Source organism: Triturus cristatus, chromosome 9 (assembly GCF_964204655.1).
Source record: "Triturus cristatus chromosome 9, aTriCri1.1, whole genome shotgun sequence".
Classification (NCBI taxonomy): domain Eukaryota; kingdom Metazoa; phylum Chordata; class Amphibia; order Caudata; family Salamandridae; genus Triturus; species Triturus cristatus.
In genome coordinates this window covers 85,681,167-85,698,729 of record NC_140592.1, presented here as the reverse complement: position 1 = coordinate 85,698,729, position 17,563 = coordinate 85,681,167, and the positions used below count along the sequence as shown (strand labels likewise).

The window sequence follows — 17,563 nt, the reverse complement described above, 5'->3', positions numbered from 1 at the left end:
TCCATGGTTCAAATGGTTCTGTGGAAAGTGAGACTAGAGAGCAGCAGTATTATTCTAGTGACCACCTTCTGGAAGTCCCAAGTCTGGTTTCCCGGGTGATGGAACTAGCCATGGATATCCCAAGCCTGGAGCCAGTGTCCTTGGGCCTTTTACAAGGCCCAGACGGCGAGGAACACCCTTTGGTACTAGAGGGGAAACCGGACCTTCTTGTTTGGAAGAATTGAGGAGATTAAAGAGATATTCAAATCTTTCATCAGAAGCTAAAAGCCTTTTGAATGAATCGTTTGGCCCAGAAACAAGAAAAAGACAAACGAGTGTGGAGTAAATGGTGCAGTTGGTGCATGGAAAGGAATTTGGATCCCATGGGAGCCCCTGTACAACTCCTAGCCAAATTCTTAGCGAGTCTTTTTGAATCCGGACTTTCCTATAGATCATCAACTGTTATAGATCTGCTATTTCCTCTGGTCATGCCTTAGTTAATAATTTGGCAATTGGGGGTAATGCATTCATTAAAAGGGTAATGAAAGGCGTGAGACTAAAAAGACCACCAAAGACACGATACGAATCCATATGGAATGTCAACTTGATTTTTAAACTATTTAGTTCTCAGCCGAACAATACCTATCTCTCTCTTAAACAAATGTCTATGAAACTAGCTACCTTACTTTGTTTGATTTCTTTTAAAAGAGTATCTGACATCAAAGCTACAGAGATATCCAACAGACTCTATTCGAGTGAGGGTGTACACTTTGATGTCTGGAAAAGAACCAAGACCACGTCTGATTCTGTTTTTTTACCCTTTTGTAGTGATGAAGCAATCACAGTGGTGACGTTTTCACATCTTTATTCGTAGGATGCTACACGGCAGACAGGGGACATAGGAGGATCTCCATCCAGCTCCAACTGCTCCCCAAACCTTTTTTGAACAGATCAAACCCAGCAACAGGGCAGCTAGGCAACCAAGAACATTCTAATAAACATGACATAGTCATCAGAACATTGAGCTGCAACAAAGGGCTGCAGCACCATGAGAGGTAATACAGAGAATACAACATATCTTCCTTTCTCTATCAAAAAAAAATAAACAATATAAAAATGACAAGAACAAAAAAGATTCTAAACACGGTATCTGCTGGGAATAGTTCTAGATCTCATGCTTCTCATAGCCGGACCCTCAGGAGAGACACAAGCATCATTACTTACAGAAGAGAAGGAAACATCACATGGTACGTTCTTGACTTTAACAATCTTACCTACATTCCACCACTTTCGTCCCTCAACTTGAACTGCATTCCTGCCCACCCTGGTGACAGAGATGGGTGCTCCAAATTTACTGCGTCCCTTTTTAACATGTATGGGTGATTTTACACGCACTAAATCTCCAACAAGAACAGTCTTAACAGCTTTATTCTTGTCATACCATGACTTTTCTTTGGATTGTGAAATTGAAACATTTTCTCTGACCAAATCCATGAGAGATTCAACATCGGATATGCTCTTAACCCATTTATTCATCCAAGCAGGTTTAAAGCTAGTGTTGGCCCTTCTTTCCCCTTAAAAGTTCAAAAGGAGATATTTTGGTTGTAGAATGTGGAGTCGTCCTATAAAACTAGAGCATGCTATCCAAACACTTCACCACATCACAATTACTAGACTTGGCCCATTTCATACAGTCACCCACCACTCTGTTCATGCGCTCAACGAGGCAGTTGGACTGGGGGTGATCAAGAGAACTCCTTACATGTTAAATGTTGCATGACTGTAGAAAAGACTGAAAAACGCCACTCAGAAATTGTGTCCCGTTGTCCGTGACCATGGTCTCTTGGAAACCTTCCCTCATAAATACCTCCCTAAGGAAAATATGACATCAGCAGAGGGATCCTTGACTAGTCTGATTTCTGGCCATTTTGACCTATAATCAACCAGCACCAGAATAAAACGAGAACCACCAGACACATTTTCAAAAGGACCCATTATGTCCAACCCGACTTTAGTCCAAGGTCCTGATGGACAGTCGATAGGAAGGAGAGGGGGGGGTCGTCACTTTCAATCCTTTGTCAGCAGTACGGCACACAACACACATCACCTACATCATTTATTTTTTTGTGTTTTATAGAGCGCAAACTTGACCCGTTAGGGTATCTGAGCGCTTTACAGGATTAACAAGTTGTATACTAAAGACTTTTACATGAGGATCAGCGAGTTACAGGTTACATTGTTACATTAATTACATAATTACATCAAAGTCATGGAGGGAGGAGGGTAGGGAGGCAAGGTAACACAACGGGGAAACAAGGAAAAACCATGTCAGATGACCGGCTGGGTAGGTGACGGCCGAGGGGGTGAAACCAGGACCAGGCTCCTCTCTAGCTGCATATGACCGCTCCACCAGGCATCGGCCAAGATTGCCAATATGTTCTTTGGTTTGACGACAGGGGACCGTGGTTGGAAACAGAATATTTAATTGTCTATATTTCAGATGGGTGGGATTTGGATCATGTCCTACATTGTCATAAACTGCTCAAAATAAATATATATACGCAACGTAACTAATGCTGCAAGAGCTGCATAAAAAACATTTTCTTACTTCAAGCTAATCGTGACATCTCTATTTGCCTGTGAGAATAAACATATGTATTGCAGTTTAGTTATGACCTCTTAGTACCTCTCCCAAGGTCAACAGATAGAGTGTAAGGCAAGTCATTGATCAGAATTATTACGTTTTAAACAATGAACAGTACAACTAACTTGTCCACGCTTTCTTCTATGCTTAAGGCAGTATGTTTATTGCAGTGATGGCGTTCATTACAGGAAAGCAGACCTATATCTGCTTTTTACCAGACATCCTGAACTACAGCTGCTTTTACAGGTGACTTATTAATAGACTTACATTATGCATAATTTGCAACCAATTGTACTATACAGATACAGGTCTTCTACATGTCTTCTATATAGTGGCTCCTTTAGAAGTATGAGCAGGATGTAGCTGAATGGTAATCAGCAGAAGAGGTCCACATGAAGCTTGGCAGGCGGGATGAAAATGTGGAGGAGGATATCCTTGCGTGGCGGGAGCTCGGGGACGGGCTCTTGTTCCCTGGTCTGCACTGAGCAGTAAGGACAGTGATGGCCCCAAAAAATGGCTCATCTTTGGATCGGATCATTTATTTCAGAATCCATTGATGGCCACCAGAAAACCTCATGAATACATCACTTAGTAAGAGTAGAGCCCAAATGGCCATCATGTGCTTTCACAATAATGCCTTTTCTAAGGCTCTGCGAGGGAATAAGCTTGTCTGCGTGTATTAAAACCCCACCTTCCAGAGAGATTTCTGATTCAACTTTCCAAAAAGGTTGAAGAACTGTAGAGACAAATTCACACACTTGCTGCAAAACTTTGTTATCCTTAAGAGCACTCAACCAGTTTTCCTCAGTGCCAAGATCATGTTCTTGTAGATCAAGTGCAGCTACGAAACAGTCATCGGAGTCATCTTCACAAGAATAAAAAAAAATCATGTTCTCCATCATCCTCATTTACAGGAAAATGTGATTAAAAAAATCAGCCCTAATGTCCCTACCACCAGAAACATGTACAACATTGAATTGATACAGCATAAGGCGAGACACCATCCTGAGAATCCTAGAACGACATATACTTGTGCCAGCACCAAGTATATTAACCAGAGGTTTATGGTCAGTCCTCAATAGGAAACGCCTGCCCCAAACATATGGACAAAACTTTTCAATGACCCACAAACAAGATAAGTTATTTTTCAATAACCGAATATTGAAGCTCACCATCTCTTAAAATTCTAGAGGCAAAAGCAATAGTATTCTCATTATTGCAACAGTCCTGAGTTAAAACAGCACCTAAACCAATATGACTTGTGTCACTAGTTATGCAAGATGGTAAATCAGGATTATATGGTTTAAGTGCACCACTGTTTTTGAGAGCTTCTTTCACACATTGAAGAGCAGACGCACACTCGTTAGACCATGTAAACTTAATACCTTTTCTCAGAAGAGAACTGATGGGACAAACAATATTGGCATAATTGGAAATAAATTTAGAATAATACTAATAAACCAAGTAAAGATTTGACGCCAGTCTAATCCACTGGAGCAGAAGCATGAGTAATAGCATCTAGCAACTCCTTCCTAGGTCTAGTACCCTCACCAGAAACAAGATGGCCAAGGTATTCAATCTCTAAACTGAGAAATTTACACTTCTCAAATTTGACCACAACACCATTTTCTCAAAAAATACTCAAAACTTTGCTCGGTAAGAGATCATGTGACAGAACATCTTTAGAGTGAATCAACACGTCATCTTGAAATACTAAGTCTCCGTTAATTCCACCAACCAGATTTTGCATGACACGTTGAAAGACAGAGGCAGCTGAAACTAGCCGAAAGGCATGCGCTTGTATTGAAACGTACCCATGGGCGACACAAATGCAGTGTGTGGACGTGATTCAGAATGTAATTCAACTTGATGATACGCACAAGCGAGATCTAACTTTGAAAAATATCTTGATCCCCTGACACACACAAAAAGTTCAGAAGTCTTGGGTAAGGGGTGTGAATCGACCCAAGTTTCTTTATTTAACAATCTCAAGTTCACACAAGCACGCAATATCCCACACTGAAAGCCAGAGAGAAGACTCTGTAAGCTCAATGATGCCTTGATCACACAAAGATTTTAGTTCCTTTTCAAGGTCATCCCTGACACTGAAAGGCACACCCCTCAACTTATGCTGAACAGGCATGGCTCCATCTTTCACGATAATCTTGTGTTTGAAACCTCTTATCAATCCCAAATTATCGCTGAAAACAGATGGAAATCTTTCTTTCCACTTGCATTGCTGATGTTCTTCTGAGACTATGAGAACTTGTTCTTTCCTACCTGGCTTGAGCATCATGCCAAATAACCCTTGATGGTACCACCCTAAAATGTTCAATCCTTTGAGGGCAACGTAGATCTTCCCCTTAATTTTCCTTCGCTTAAAGACTAAAACATCTTCTATGTACCCCAAGAGTCTAATTTTACGTCCCTCATATGAAACGGGGGAGCGATCAGGAGGTTCAAGAGGTCTTTCTTCCCATGTTTCATTGAATAGTTTCTGTCTTATCATTGTGATTCTGGCACCTGAATCAACCAGTAAATGTAAAGATTTATCACCAACACCTATCTCGACAATGGGATCAACACAGTTACTAGGGTCACCATCAACGGGTTCAGGAGACTGAACATCATTAACAACAGAGACCATATCTGAATCTGATTCTTGATCAGATTCTAACTCTCAATCGTTTTCTTTTGATTCTTCAATTTTAAACATACTTTTGCAACATGGCCTACTTTTTTGCAATAATTACAAACAACATTTGCACCAGGACACTTCCCACCTTTCTGGTGAGGTGGATTACCACAACGATAACACATTTGTTTTGTGTTTGAAATATTTGTCCCATTTCTGCTCACGGAAGAATTTTGACTAATACTATTTCTTGGAGAAGAATAACAAAAGTCAACTGGTTTAACCTTTGCATTACCTATAACAACATTTACAGATTCAAGGGCTTTGTTTTCAAGTTCCTTCTGTGAAATCTGTGACGTTTCAATGCTTTTCGCTATTTTGATTGTCTCATCAGGAGTGGGATTGCTTAGAGACAATCATTTTTGTTGAATTTGTTTATCCTTGCATTTACATCCGAATTGATCTCTAATCAACTGATCTGTAAAGCTTTCAAATTGACAAACAGAGGCAAGGCTGCGCAGAACAGAAATGTCAGAGTCAACGTCTTCTCCTTCACTTTGACATCTTTAAAAAATGTATGCCGTAAGACCATCAAACTTGGTTGTTTATCGAACCTTGTTTTGAGTTTAAAAATGGTGTCTTGATATACATCAACATCATTATCAGGAAGATGATGTATTTCAGAAAGGTGCTTAAAAATCGACCTACCCTCGAATCCCAAAGAATGGAGTAGAAGACATTTCTTCTGTTCGCTGTTGAATCTTGAAGCACCAATTGCACCAAGATAGGTGTTGAATGCATAACCTAAATCTCCCATCGAACGGGAGGTTCTCCAGGATTCTAAGAAAGAAGGAGGTGGAACGACAGATTGCATAGTGTGTGTTAGAATGCAAGAAATACAGTGAAAAATAAAACCGAGATGGAAAAAAAACAAAAGAAAAAATGCCACTTAAAAGATAAAAAAAGAAGAAGAAGAAAGAAAACAAAGTACCAAGAGGATACAAACGAATAGAGGAAGAGCTGGTAGAATTACAGAAAACAAGCGAAGAAAACAGAAAAATATTGGTGTGCGAATCACCGTGTGTGGATTCGCTTTTTCCTATTTAGAGTGAAGATTTCAGTTATGCACATATGGCAAATGTGCAACTCGAGAAGAAAACCATCACTGTAAACCTTTGTATATTTTGAATTGTAAATAAAGAATTACTGATGAGATGGTAACAAAATCTCAAATGAAGAAGGTGTGTTGATCACCGTGATCAATTTGCTTATATCGTGAGACGGAGCTGGAGTCTGGGGGGAAAAAAATGAATCCAACTACTGTATTGATGTGCGGATCACCGTGAAGGTATCCTCAATATTTATTGAACTGTAAATGAATAACATCGATGTACTGTGTTGTATACAGTGGTAGTGAGCGAAGAAAAGAGGTGTGCCCGTCACCAGGTTCAGGCTAGTGTGGCAAAGAAAGATAGTGCGTTGCTAGACAACCGAACGGGTTGCCGTCTGCTAGCAAAATCCTCACTGTGACGTTTTAAAGATGGCCGCCCAAAAAAACGTGAAAGGTCATAGGCGCAAAGACGGGCAGAGTCAGGCATGAAGAAAGGCCTGTTGGTTGACGTAAAGGTCAGGCAAAACGGACGTTCGGCCCGCCCAATGCGCGAAGTCAATGCGCATAAACAGCACGGCGATCCTTATCAAAGATCGGCGAGCAATCAGTTCAAATGCGGGCACTGAATGGAAGCATAATCCAGTTTGAGACAAATTGAAAAATTTCTTTAAAGCGGAACAACCACCTAATCCCTCAGCCTCCTTTGATTGTAGAGACGATGCGGTCGTCGTGATAACGATCGGGATGACCCAGAACCTCAGCCAAAGAAAGTCTTACCAGCAAAGAAGGTAGGAACCTTACTGTATTTTCAGTAGAACCTTGAAATTCTGGATGCACGCATAGGGTCCATCATGTTGCCGTGTAGCCAGCTCGTCGCCACAAATTGGCAGTGATGGAGCAGGCACAGTGGTGACGTTTTCACATCTTTATTCGTAGGATGCTACACGGCAGACAGGAGACATAGGAGGATCTCCATCCAGCTCCAACTGCTCACCAAACCTTTTTTGAACAGATCAAACCCAGCAACAGGGAAGCTAGGCAACCAAGAACATTCTAATAAACATGACATAGGCATCAGAACATTGATCTGCAACAAAGGGCTGCAGCACCATGAGAGGTAATACAGAGAATACAGCACCTTTCTTTCATGATAGCCAAAAAGTATGCGTGGTAAGATGTGTGAAAGAATATGAGAGTAAGATTTTAGAATTCAGAGCGCATGAAGTTGACCAACGTCTTTTGTCTTATGTGAAACCTCAGAAACCAGTTCCCACAGCACCACTAGCCAGATGGATACGTATGATTGAGTGAGGAGGGTGTTGACCTTTCAATGTTTAGAGCTCATTCTTATAGAGAAGCAATGTCTAGTAAGGTATTTTGGTTAGGTGGATCTTTACCGGAGATTCTCAAAACAGCTGATTAGTCAAAGGCAAATAAGTTTGTAGTAATGTAGCCTTAAGGGGCTTTAAACATGCATAATGATAGCCTCCGGTCTTGTAATGAAATGTCGACTATCCAATTGATATGCAGAGATCATCTTGATTCCATTAAAGACAACGGAGGCTAACATTATCCCACCCTCCTCTCCCTTGAGGAGTGGTATACATATATATGTTGACATTTACCTTAAACTACAAATTTAAAACTTAAATAAATTGTCTTAACGAAACGTTTAAGATTTCAAATTATGTTGATTACATTTACTTTGTGACTTTTTTTTCCTTTTTGTAGGAGGATACTAGATATTTCAAGATGGATTGTCGTCTTCTTGTGTTAGCAGCTGAAAGAGGAAAATGACATCGTGCACCAGATACGTGTACTCTTTCATGAACATTCTTATCTTTGTGATGTGTTAACGTTCTTTAAAGGCCTGCAGTTGGAAGCAGCAATAAAAGCCTTTGCATAATGTTAGCCTCCGTTGTCTTTAATGAAATCAAGATTCTCTCTGCATATCAGTTGGAGAATTGACATTCTCCCCCAACTGTCTTGCAACCCATTGCATGCCCTATAATCAAACATAAAATGTGTTTTAGTTGATTTGCAAAGCAGTCTTCAATATGGCTGTGTTAACATCCTGAAGAAGGGAGGCAAGGATCAGGTGCTGCATAAGTAAATGTAAACTGGTTTATAGGTGCGTTTGAATTTACTGAAAATTTGAATACGTAGGTTGCAGGTCCTGACGATCTACCAGCTGCCTTAAAAACAAACCCAAATTGGTGGGCTAGGTTTGTTTCAAGAGTTGTTCTCTTAATCACTGAAACTGTTCAATTTCCAGACATTTGGAAATGTGCAGTTCTGAAGCCGATCCATAAGAAAAATTATCCCACTTAGTCTAAAAATGACCAACTAATTAGCTGACAGGTGTGTGGCCAAAATGTATCCCAAAGCTATTCTTCTGTATCTGAAAGAAAGAATGGAAAGCAATTACCAAATTCCAATTGAATAAGGTGTTTTTTTTGGGTAAGGGCATTCCATGATTGGTGACTAGCCTTTGGGCAATGGGGTAGAAAGGTCTAACATCTTTGGAGCATTTATTTTGCTGTATTGAGTTTTACTCTGCATTTGACCTGGCAAATCCCACTATTCTGTGGCATAAAATAAGGCCCATGAATATATCTAGCTTTTCTTTTGGTAACGATTGAAGAGCTTCATAGAGAGAATTGGGCTACATTTCATACTATGAACAATGTAAGCCGCAACTCCTCGGATACTTCCTGGTTTCCTAAAGATGACCCTCTACTCTGACAACCTGCAGTAGAGATAAGACCTTTGTTACCTGTTGCATGGCAGCATAAAGAATTGGCAAGAGATGTACAGCTATGTTATGTGACCTATAAAGCTATGTTTTGCTGCTCGTAACCACAGTTCGTACAGGCCTGTTACCTGTTGTCCATAATAGAGCTTATTTTCACTGGGCTAGTGGTGTCCCTGACACACCAACCAGTCCTAAAGATCCCAATAAGGACATCAATAATGCATGTGTCTTTCAATTCCAATGGAATTCCCTTTTAGGATAACTATGCATTTATCCGGAGCAGATTACATAAATAAAATTTGAATTATTGTTTTGCCAGAAAAATAACTAGCAGCTGTATTTTGTTCACAGTGTACACTCTGAAGGAAAGGTGCCTACAAGTTGTGCGAAGGCTTGTCAAACCTGAAGATTACAGCAAGTTGGAGATCGCTCGGTCATTATGTGTAGACCTGGAGGACCATCCGAGTATTGTGAAAGATCTCAGACGACTTGCTCGTGATTACAGGAATGAGATAATAGGAGAAAATCCCACATAATGAACGACCTTGTCTGATCCTTATGGACCCTGCTACGAAGACTGTATGTCATGTTACTTCCCACTGATAGCTGGGAGAGCCATTGTTCTAAAGCAACTGGGATTCTTTTCTTTGGTCTGAGAGATCAGGAAGGAGGAGGCGTGCGAGGAATTGTGGGGAAAAACTAACGAGAGAAGACTTTATAGTCAAAGATGGAATTAAAAACTGAGGACCTTTTTGATATATACCCTTAGAAACATTGGTAACTGCAATTCATTTTTAGGAACTCTTTTTCATCATAGACATGCAATGTCTGTTTACTGTCCAGGTCTACATTACATTATATCACTGTGTTTGCACTAGGCCAGGAACTGCTGGCGATGCATCAAAAGTTAACTTCTAACTAAAGTACAATTCCAAATCCCATGATGCTATGGAATAAAATTAAGCTTTTTTTTTATTTGAGGGTGATTAATTGGAATTCATGAATGGTCTGCTCTGGAAATCACAACTTTCATATTTTGCACATTCTGGGATATTTTATAAATTTGTATCTATGCTTGCAGTATTTTTGTACACAAATACATTAGTTGGTGAATAGGTTTTTGACATTGTCTTGACTTGTGAAAAGAAGCAGTTGTGAAAAGAAGCAGTTCCACATCAAAATTATGTTTAGAACTTCACTTGGTATCTGTACAACCTGTTTGTTTCTTAGTCATTAATTTGTTTTACGGGGGTAGGGGAGGGGTAGAGAATCGTATTGAACATATCAAATGGCGCACTTTTCTGGGCTGAAATGAAGAATGTTGCTTCTTTTTGTCTATTAGATTTTTAAGCACTTTGACTTTTTCTAAAACTTGCCCAACATCCTCTCGGGTGGTTACCAAGTGTCACGTTATCACCTATAGCCTTACGGGTATATTATATGCCCACAAACGTATATGAGCCTTCTGTTTGTGGTTAAACCCACAGGTAAATTACTTAAATTACTCTTTTGAAAGGGTCTCATGTCAGAGTAGATAAGAAAAGATAATCTTGACCTCAAAAAGAAAGAAAATGTAAAGAAGATAAATTAAAACGAGACCAAAACTGATCACAGAATATTGTACTGCAACAAAGGACCAACATGGAAAGCCTACAAATTGATGCTATGTAATGCAATCTTTGTCAATTTGGGAACTCAAAACTATGTCTGTATAATTATTTTTTTTAAGCTGTGCCCGAAAATCCTTAAAATGTACCACCTGGAAGAAGCTGTAGGCCACTAGTAAGGATTTATAATGTTCAGTATATATATCGCCATCATCCTGCAAATGATCATGCCTATTGTCTATCAGATATTTTGCTAGATGTTCTATGTCAAGGCAGGAGAGCTTGAAAATGCTCTTTTGAGAATCAGTTGTTGCTTGCCTTTAAAAAATGGCTTTCTGAACTATCACTGATGCTTTTTTCTGTTATCTTCCCATCGTTCAGAGCAGTGAATAGCTATGATTCTATAGCTGTGTTTAGCTATTGGCATCCTACTGAAGCTTTACACATTAATATATGCTTGTATTGTGACAGTGTTTGTCAAGGTTGTAGAACTGTTTGATGCTGTATTTTCTATGTTTATGCATGTCTTGGCTTACAGTTGAGGGCTCTGTATTTTATATACATTTGGGACATTTGCTTGTTACCACAGGGGCCTTATTCAATTGCTTACAGCAAACAACAAATTGTGACTTGTTTGCGGGTCGTGTTTTCAAAGAATTGCCCAATTGCTTACAGCAGACAACTAATTGTGGCTTGTTTGCGTGTTACGTTCTCAAATATTTTCCCATTCCTTCCCCAGCTACTTACCATCATGCTTGCTGTGATGTTTTGTTGAAGATATCCAAACATTTGAGGCTTCATGAAATGCTTATTTTTAGTGGCAGTGCTTTGATTAGTAGATATAGATGTATTTTGAGCCTTTGGTTTTAAAACCAGGAAAGACTCTTCTCCTCCAGGGATGCACCTTTGGAAACCTCTTTTAAGACTGATTTTGTATGTCCAAAAATGGAAAAATGTGGTGCGTGTCCTCACCTAGGACACTGGTGAGCAGACAGAGGCTGGTATTGCGGGATGGTAAATACATATAGGCAGCAGAGGGAACCCTCTAAGATTCCAGACTTCTTCATCTACCCGGTGTGCCATGAGATGTTGGTAGGCTTGTGTTCCTGACTCTAGAGAGGGATGCTTAGTGATTTCAAACACTTCATTGATACAAGCTAATATGGCAATGCTTGGGATAGCTACCAGTTTGTGTTGAAGAAAACAAAACACAATCACCTCAGCTGTATCCCTTCTGGGGGAGATTATCGCTACTAGGGAAGCTAATACCCAAGAAACAACTGAGGGCCTCAGCGAAAGTACGAAAGAAGACGGCAGCTAAGAAATGGTGCTGGAGGGTGCGATAGTCCAGGGATGCTTAAAATCCTTTGCACTGTTGTTGCTCAATGGCTTAAGCATGCAGGGGCGGGGTGCGACAGACACTCCGCCACAGGGGGTGTTATCAGGGTTACCCTGGCACCTAGTGGATCTAGGTTGCACGCAGCAGGAACGTTTGCAGGGGCAACAGACCGGGCTGGCCAGTGGGGCAGGTGCCATAACTGCATGGGGAAGTGCAGACCTACAGAGCATCCCAACAAGATCTTGCCAAGCCCCAGAGACATATGCAAGACCATCACCGGGCCCCGCACCAATGACAATGAGGGCTACTGGGTTGGCAAGCCTCATCCCTTCAACGGTAAAGGAAAGGATATGGAGGAAAGAATTAATTGACATTTTCTCATTATTAGAGATACAGCTGGATGGTTTGGACCTGACCTTATGTGATAAAAAATAGGAAGCTAGGAGGGAAAGGAGGAGAGAGAGAAAAAAGAAAGGAATTTTGATAACTGGTTAGATGCATTCAGGATTATGGCCTGCATTATTGTTGAGAAATGTCCACACAGTGCAGCGGACCTCTGGCTATATCAAGCCAACATAGACGTGGCACATAGACAATTCCCTGGGGAGGCATGGCTGGAATATGATAAAGGTTTCAGACCCACCCCGAAATATATCAGAAAGAAGAGGATGTTTCTGGTTTAATCCACAAAATGTTGGTAGCAAAGGAGGTTAGGACATGTCCAGGGAAAAACGAGCAGCCCCTTCGGGGGCTATTCTTACGAGGGGAAGGGCAAGCCATTTCATAGACCAAAAACACACAGCGGCTGGAAACCGTCACCCACAAGTGTGCGGGTGGCCATCTGCTGGAAGTACAAATCCAACAAGGGAAGTCTGGACATTCCTGCGACCGAGCCTAGCTCGGTCCCCAAGAATGTGAGTTTGGTTGAGGGACCTACTGTTTTCTCTACTGCCAATGGTACCCCCAAGCCCCCAGCTAACTCTTGGATTGCAGCCAGTGTGTTACCACACTCCGCTGACCTGGCAGAACCCACAAAAAGGAAGTCATCCAGGTAGTGCAGCTTTCCTCGTGCAGGGTGCTGGTCATGCAAGGCCCACTCCAAGAAGGTGCTAAATTGCTCAAAGTACACGCATATTTGTTGACAAGCCTCCTAAGCTGGTGTGTGTTGATGGGGAACTCGGCTAACCGGCAACTGCTCCCTTCTTTCTGTCCCCCCACACCCCCAACTCAGTGCTAGTGTTTCCTCTTTCTTTTCCCCTAATTGCTTGTTGCGTGTGCACCTTGATGCTGGGTGTTCCCCCGCAAATGGAACATATGTGTTGTAATTTGAAAGAGGCCCCACACGTGCACTTCTTGGGATTTATACTTCCAGCAGATGGCCCCCGGCACGCTGTTGGTACTAGTGAACCAGGCTCGTACGCCGGGGCAGTAATGCAGATAGGTGAACTTCATACTCTGGGGGATGCAGAGGAGACAGCAAAGTCGTGGAGCGGTTCATACAATGGACATTCACAAGCAAGAGGTAAAATTCCTGGGCACAGGCCCTCCTATCCGGCGGTAGGACGCTACTCTTAAGATACTCACAGGGCAGGACCCCACCGCCTCTCACTACATGAGATCAGCAATGAAGGAGTGGAAGGGCACTGAGGGAGGGCAACTGGACACCCGGCGACCTATAGACTTTACAAGGTTGACCATGCTCATGGACACACTACAAGGAATAGCAAGGGACAAATTCAAGCTTACACTGTTCAGGGCGGCCTTCTCAACCTCATTCTTTGGGGCATTTAGGGCCAGATGTATGCATTACCAATTTGCGACCCGCAAATTGCATCGCATTTGCAACTCGCAAATTGGGATGTGCAACAGTGTCTCAAACCCTGTTTGCGAATCCTAATAGGGTCGCAAATTGCATGCCTCATTAATATTAATGAGGCAGGTGCAATTTGGGACCCCATTAGGAATGGCTAGCACTCACAGGGATAGTGGCCCCCCCGGGACAGCAGACCACTATGTCTGTTGCTGCTTTTAAAAGAAGCAGTTTTTTTTAATGCAGCCCGTTTTCCTTAAAGGAAAACAAGATGCATTTAAAAAAAGAAAAATGGAACAGTTTCATTTTTTAAGGGCAGGCAGTGGTCCCTAGGACCACTGCCTGCCCTTAAAAATTATTTTTTGACCCATTCACAAAGGGGAAGGGGTCCCCTTCCCATTAGCGAATGGTTCAGGAAGGTGGTAAATTGCAAGTATTTTGCAACCGTAATTGCAGTCGAAAAACATTCATACAATCAAATGCAAGTCGCTATTAGGAAGGGATGCCCTTGGCACGCCCCTTCCTAATAGCGTGTCGCCAACCTCATTTTGCGAATCGGCAACATTTACTGATTTGCAAAATGAGGTTTGTACATGGCCATTCCCTAAATTGCAGCCACAAATGGGCCGATTGGCCGTTTTCGACCGCAATGTAGGGTCGTACATCTGGCCCTTACACTCAACGAGCTCATGGCCCCAGCAAAAAATGGCCCAACCAGGCGATGCCTACAGACAGCCGACGTCAAACCTGGCGCAGCAGAGGTAGAACTGCTCTTGAGACGGTCAAAAACAGACCAGGCCAGCAGAGGTGCACTGGTACAGCTGCATTTCATCAAGGGCACCAGATACTGCGCAGTCTGCTGCCTCCTAGAGTACATGGTGATACGACCCACACACTTTTCACACTTTTCAAACATAGCAATGGGAACCTCTTAAGTAAATTTCAGTTCACAGCGGTCATGCGACAAGTCCTGAGCAGGGCGGTACTCCCGGCAGCCGCCTTAGGCTCACATTCATTTAGGATCGGGGCTGCGACCTTGGCAGCTCAGCCCAGCATGGCATGAATGAGGCAGGGATCAAGGCCATATGCAGGTGACGATCCAAGTCATACAGGACATACGTGAGACCCCAGCTACTGTAGAAAGACCTAGGGACAGATGACGTGGGGCGCACAGCCGAAGAAGCGGCAGGCTGCCTGAAATTGTGATTGTTGCCTCAGCAGGACGGTGCCCGCGGCTAGTAGGCCACTCATTTATCTCCCGGATGCATACATGGTGGCAGCGCAGAGGCCACAAACAGAATGGTGGGCTGGTCGATAAATGCGTCCGATGGTGGAGTCGCCCAGGGATGAGATGGAACCAGCTGCCAGCGACACTCGGGGAATTGCAGGCAGAGGCGGCATGGCATCCTGATGTCTTGATAAAACATCTTGGGGGTAACGACTTAGCCCAGCTGGGCAGGAAAACGCTCCTCCAGGCATCCAGACTGATCTAACTGAGGCGGCCCGGTTCTGCGGTAGCACCACCATCATATGGTCAGAGTTGATCAGCAGGCGGGTGTGGCGGGGGGCTGAGACATATAAGGCGGTCAGAATCTCAAGGAGGAAGCTGAACATCACTGTAAGCAAATTTTGTATCAATGGCCTACAGAGCATCAGGCATGGCCTCATCAACCCAGGACGCCTGAAGCTTTATGGGCACGATGAGGTTCACCTATCGGAAAAAGGAATGCAAGTGTTTTGGGCCAACTTGTGGGGCGTGATGGCAGTGACAGGCTGCGCTTGAATAGCTAAAAATATATATTTTTTTAAAACACTGACATGGCAGGGAGGAGCTGCCGGAAGACGTTATCCTTCCTGATGGCGTGGCGGATAAGAGGGGTACAATCGTTGGTTAGGGAGGCACAACGGCAGGGTGGTGTGTAGGAGGAGGGCCACTCACTTTGGTATGCCTTATGGCAGAGTGAGTAGGCCTGGAAAAGGAGTAGCAAACAGAGACGGCAGTCGCAGCCCAGACCCGCCAGGTGGCAGGGCACAAAAAAGGGACAAACAAGGTAGCGAGTTGGGGCCTAACTCCCAGGAGATGCTACAACCCACAGGCAAGGGGCATGGAAACCAACAGAACAATTTTATGACCCCAAAAGCGGGAAGAAAAGTTATGCCTGCAAAAGAACAGAACAACGAACTGTCAGGGTTGGAACCTAAGATTTGGCAAGGATTTATGATGAGCAATGTATGACAGTCGGTGATGATGATTTATGGCCAAGGGTCGTAAAAGTATGACCAGGGCGTCGTAAGGCAAGAGATAATTGTACATGTTATGCGAATAAAACTGCGGCCAACATCGACCACAACAAGTGTTGGCTGTTTTATTGAATGTACACATGTGAGAAAGTTGCACACCATTTTTGGTGTGGGCACAGTGCAGGGGTTATAGACACAACACGGTAACACAGCTGCTTCTTCCCAACACAGTAGTTCTTATATAAACGGTGACTCGCCCCCTTCCTTGGAAAGCAAAGAGGAACAGGCACACCAGCCTTGCGTAAACTGAGTTTTCACTTATGATACGGACCACCTAACTACAAAGACCAGTTATGGGGTCTGGTAGTAATCTCAGAGATCACTGATAGATCCCTGTGCTTACATAGTGAGGGTAGGCATAGACAGATACATCATTTGCCATGGTAGGGCTATTCATTGTATACAGTTTGCTAGTAATGTTGATTACTCTGCTTAGTTGTATATGTTTTTTAATCCTAGCACAACTGCTTCATAATAGACTACGATTGTTCCAATAAATATTGTTTACTTTCCTTGTGTCTTTATTTTGTTTATTATGGACATGCATGAGTGAGAAACACAATGTGATCATCTGTTTCCACGGTTCTCTTGGGGTCTAGAGTGGAATATAGGTGTTTACATCGCATGCGTTTACAATGCTTGTGATTACAGCACGGTCATTACAACGCAAGTCGTTACAACGACTTGCTGTAGGGGGAGTGCTGGACTTAGGAAAAGTATAATTTACTATTCCAACTCCAGTGAGTGCAACAGTAGGGAAGGTGTTGGAATAGTAAATTATACTATTCCGTAGTTTAGAGCGCCCCCTCCAGCAAGTATTTGTAACGACTTGCGTTGTAATGGTACTGCGATGTAACAACGCAGTCGTTGTAACGACCGCGTTGTAACGCAAGCGATATGATGGCTGTTACCCCTAGAGTGTCACATTCTAGGTTTGCCAAATAACCTGTTACTCTGTGAAGGTTAGGAGTTCAGGTGAGCCCCTCTGAGCTAGTCCAATTTTAACCTACAGGTACTGACTGCTGACTTTTTTTAATTGATTCTGCTGCAGCGTGATGCCCGAATACCGGACGGGTATGCTTTAAGATGAGGAGGACTGCTCCACAATTCTAATGCTGTTTGGCCCGTACTTCAGCCAGAACAGGTTCTCCGCCTGTACATTTGTATTACTGCAGCATTATCGCGGGGTTCCTTTATTGGAAATACACCCACCAATAGGATTGTCTTGCCAAAATTGGCTTACATTAAGGATTTCTCCTGGCACATACAGTGAAGTTGTTCGTTCTCCCCCGCTACCTGTACGGAAATAGAACTTGTATCTCCAGAAGAGCATTTCTTCTTTCTGGATGCCCTGAAGAAGCCCGCTACGGGTGAAATGCGTT

General features: G+C 42.8%; 1 protein-coding gene across 1 annotated transcript in view; it reads left to right on the top strand.

Moving 5' to 3' along the window:
• Nucleotides 1-16,693, top strand: part of VHL (von Hippel-Lindau tumor suppressor) — a 59,491-nt gene extending 42,798 nt beyond the window's left edge. Inside the window, exon 3 of the mRNA XM_085624479.1 lies at nt 9,476-16,693. Within this exon, the coding sequence (XP_085480605.1) occupies nt 9,476-9,660 (185 nt within the window). The 3' untranslated portion in view covers nt 9,661-16,693. The remainder of the gene's footprint in view (nt 1-9,475) is intronic.
• The last annotated feature ends 870 nt before the right edge of the window (nt 16,694-17,563 follow it).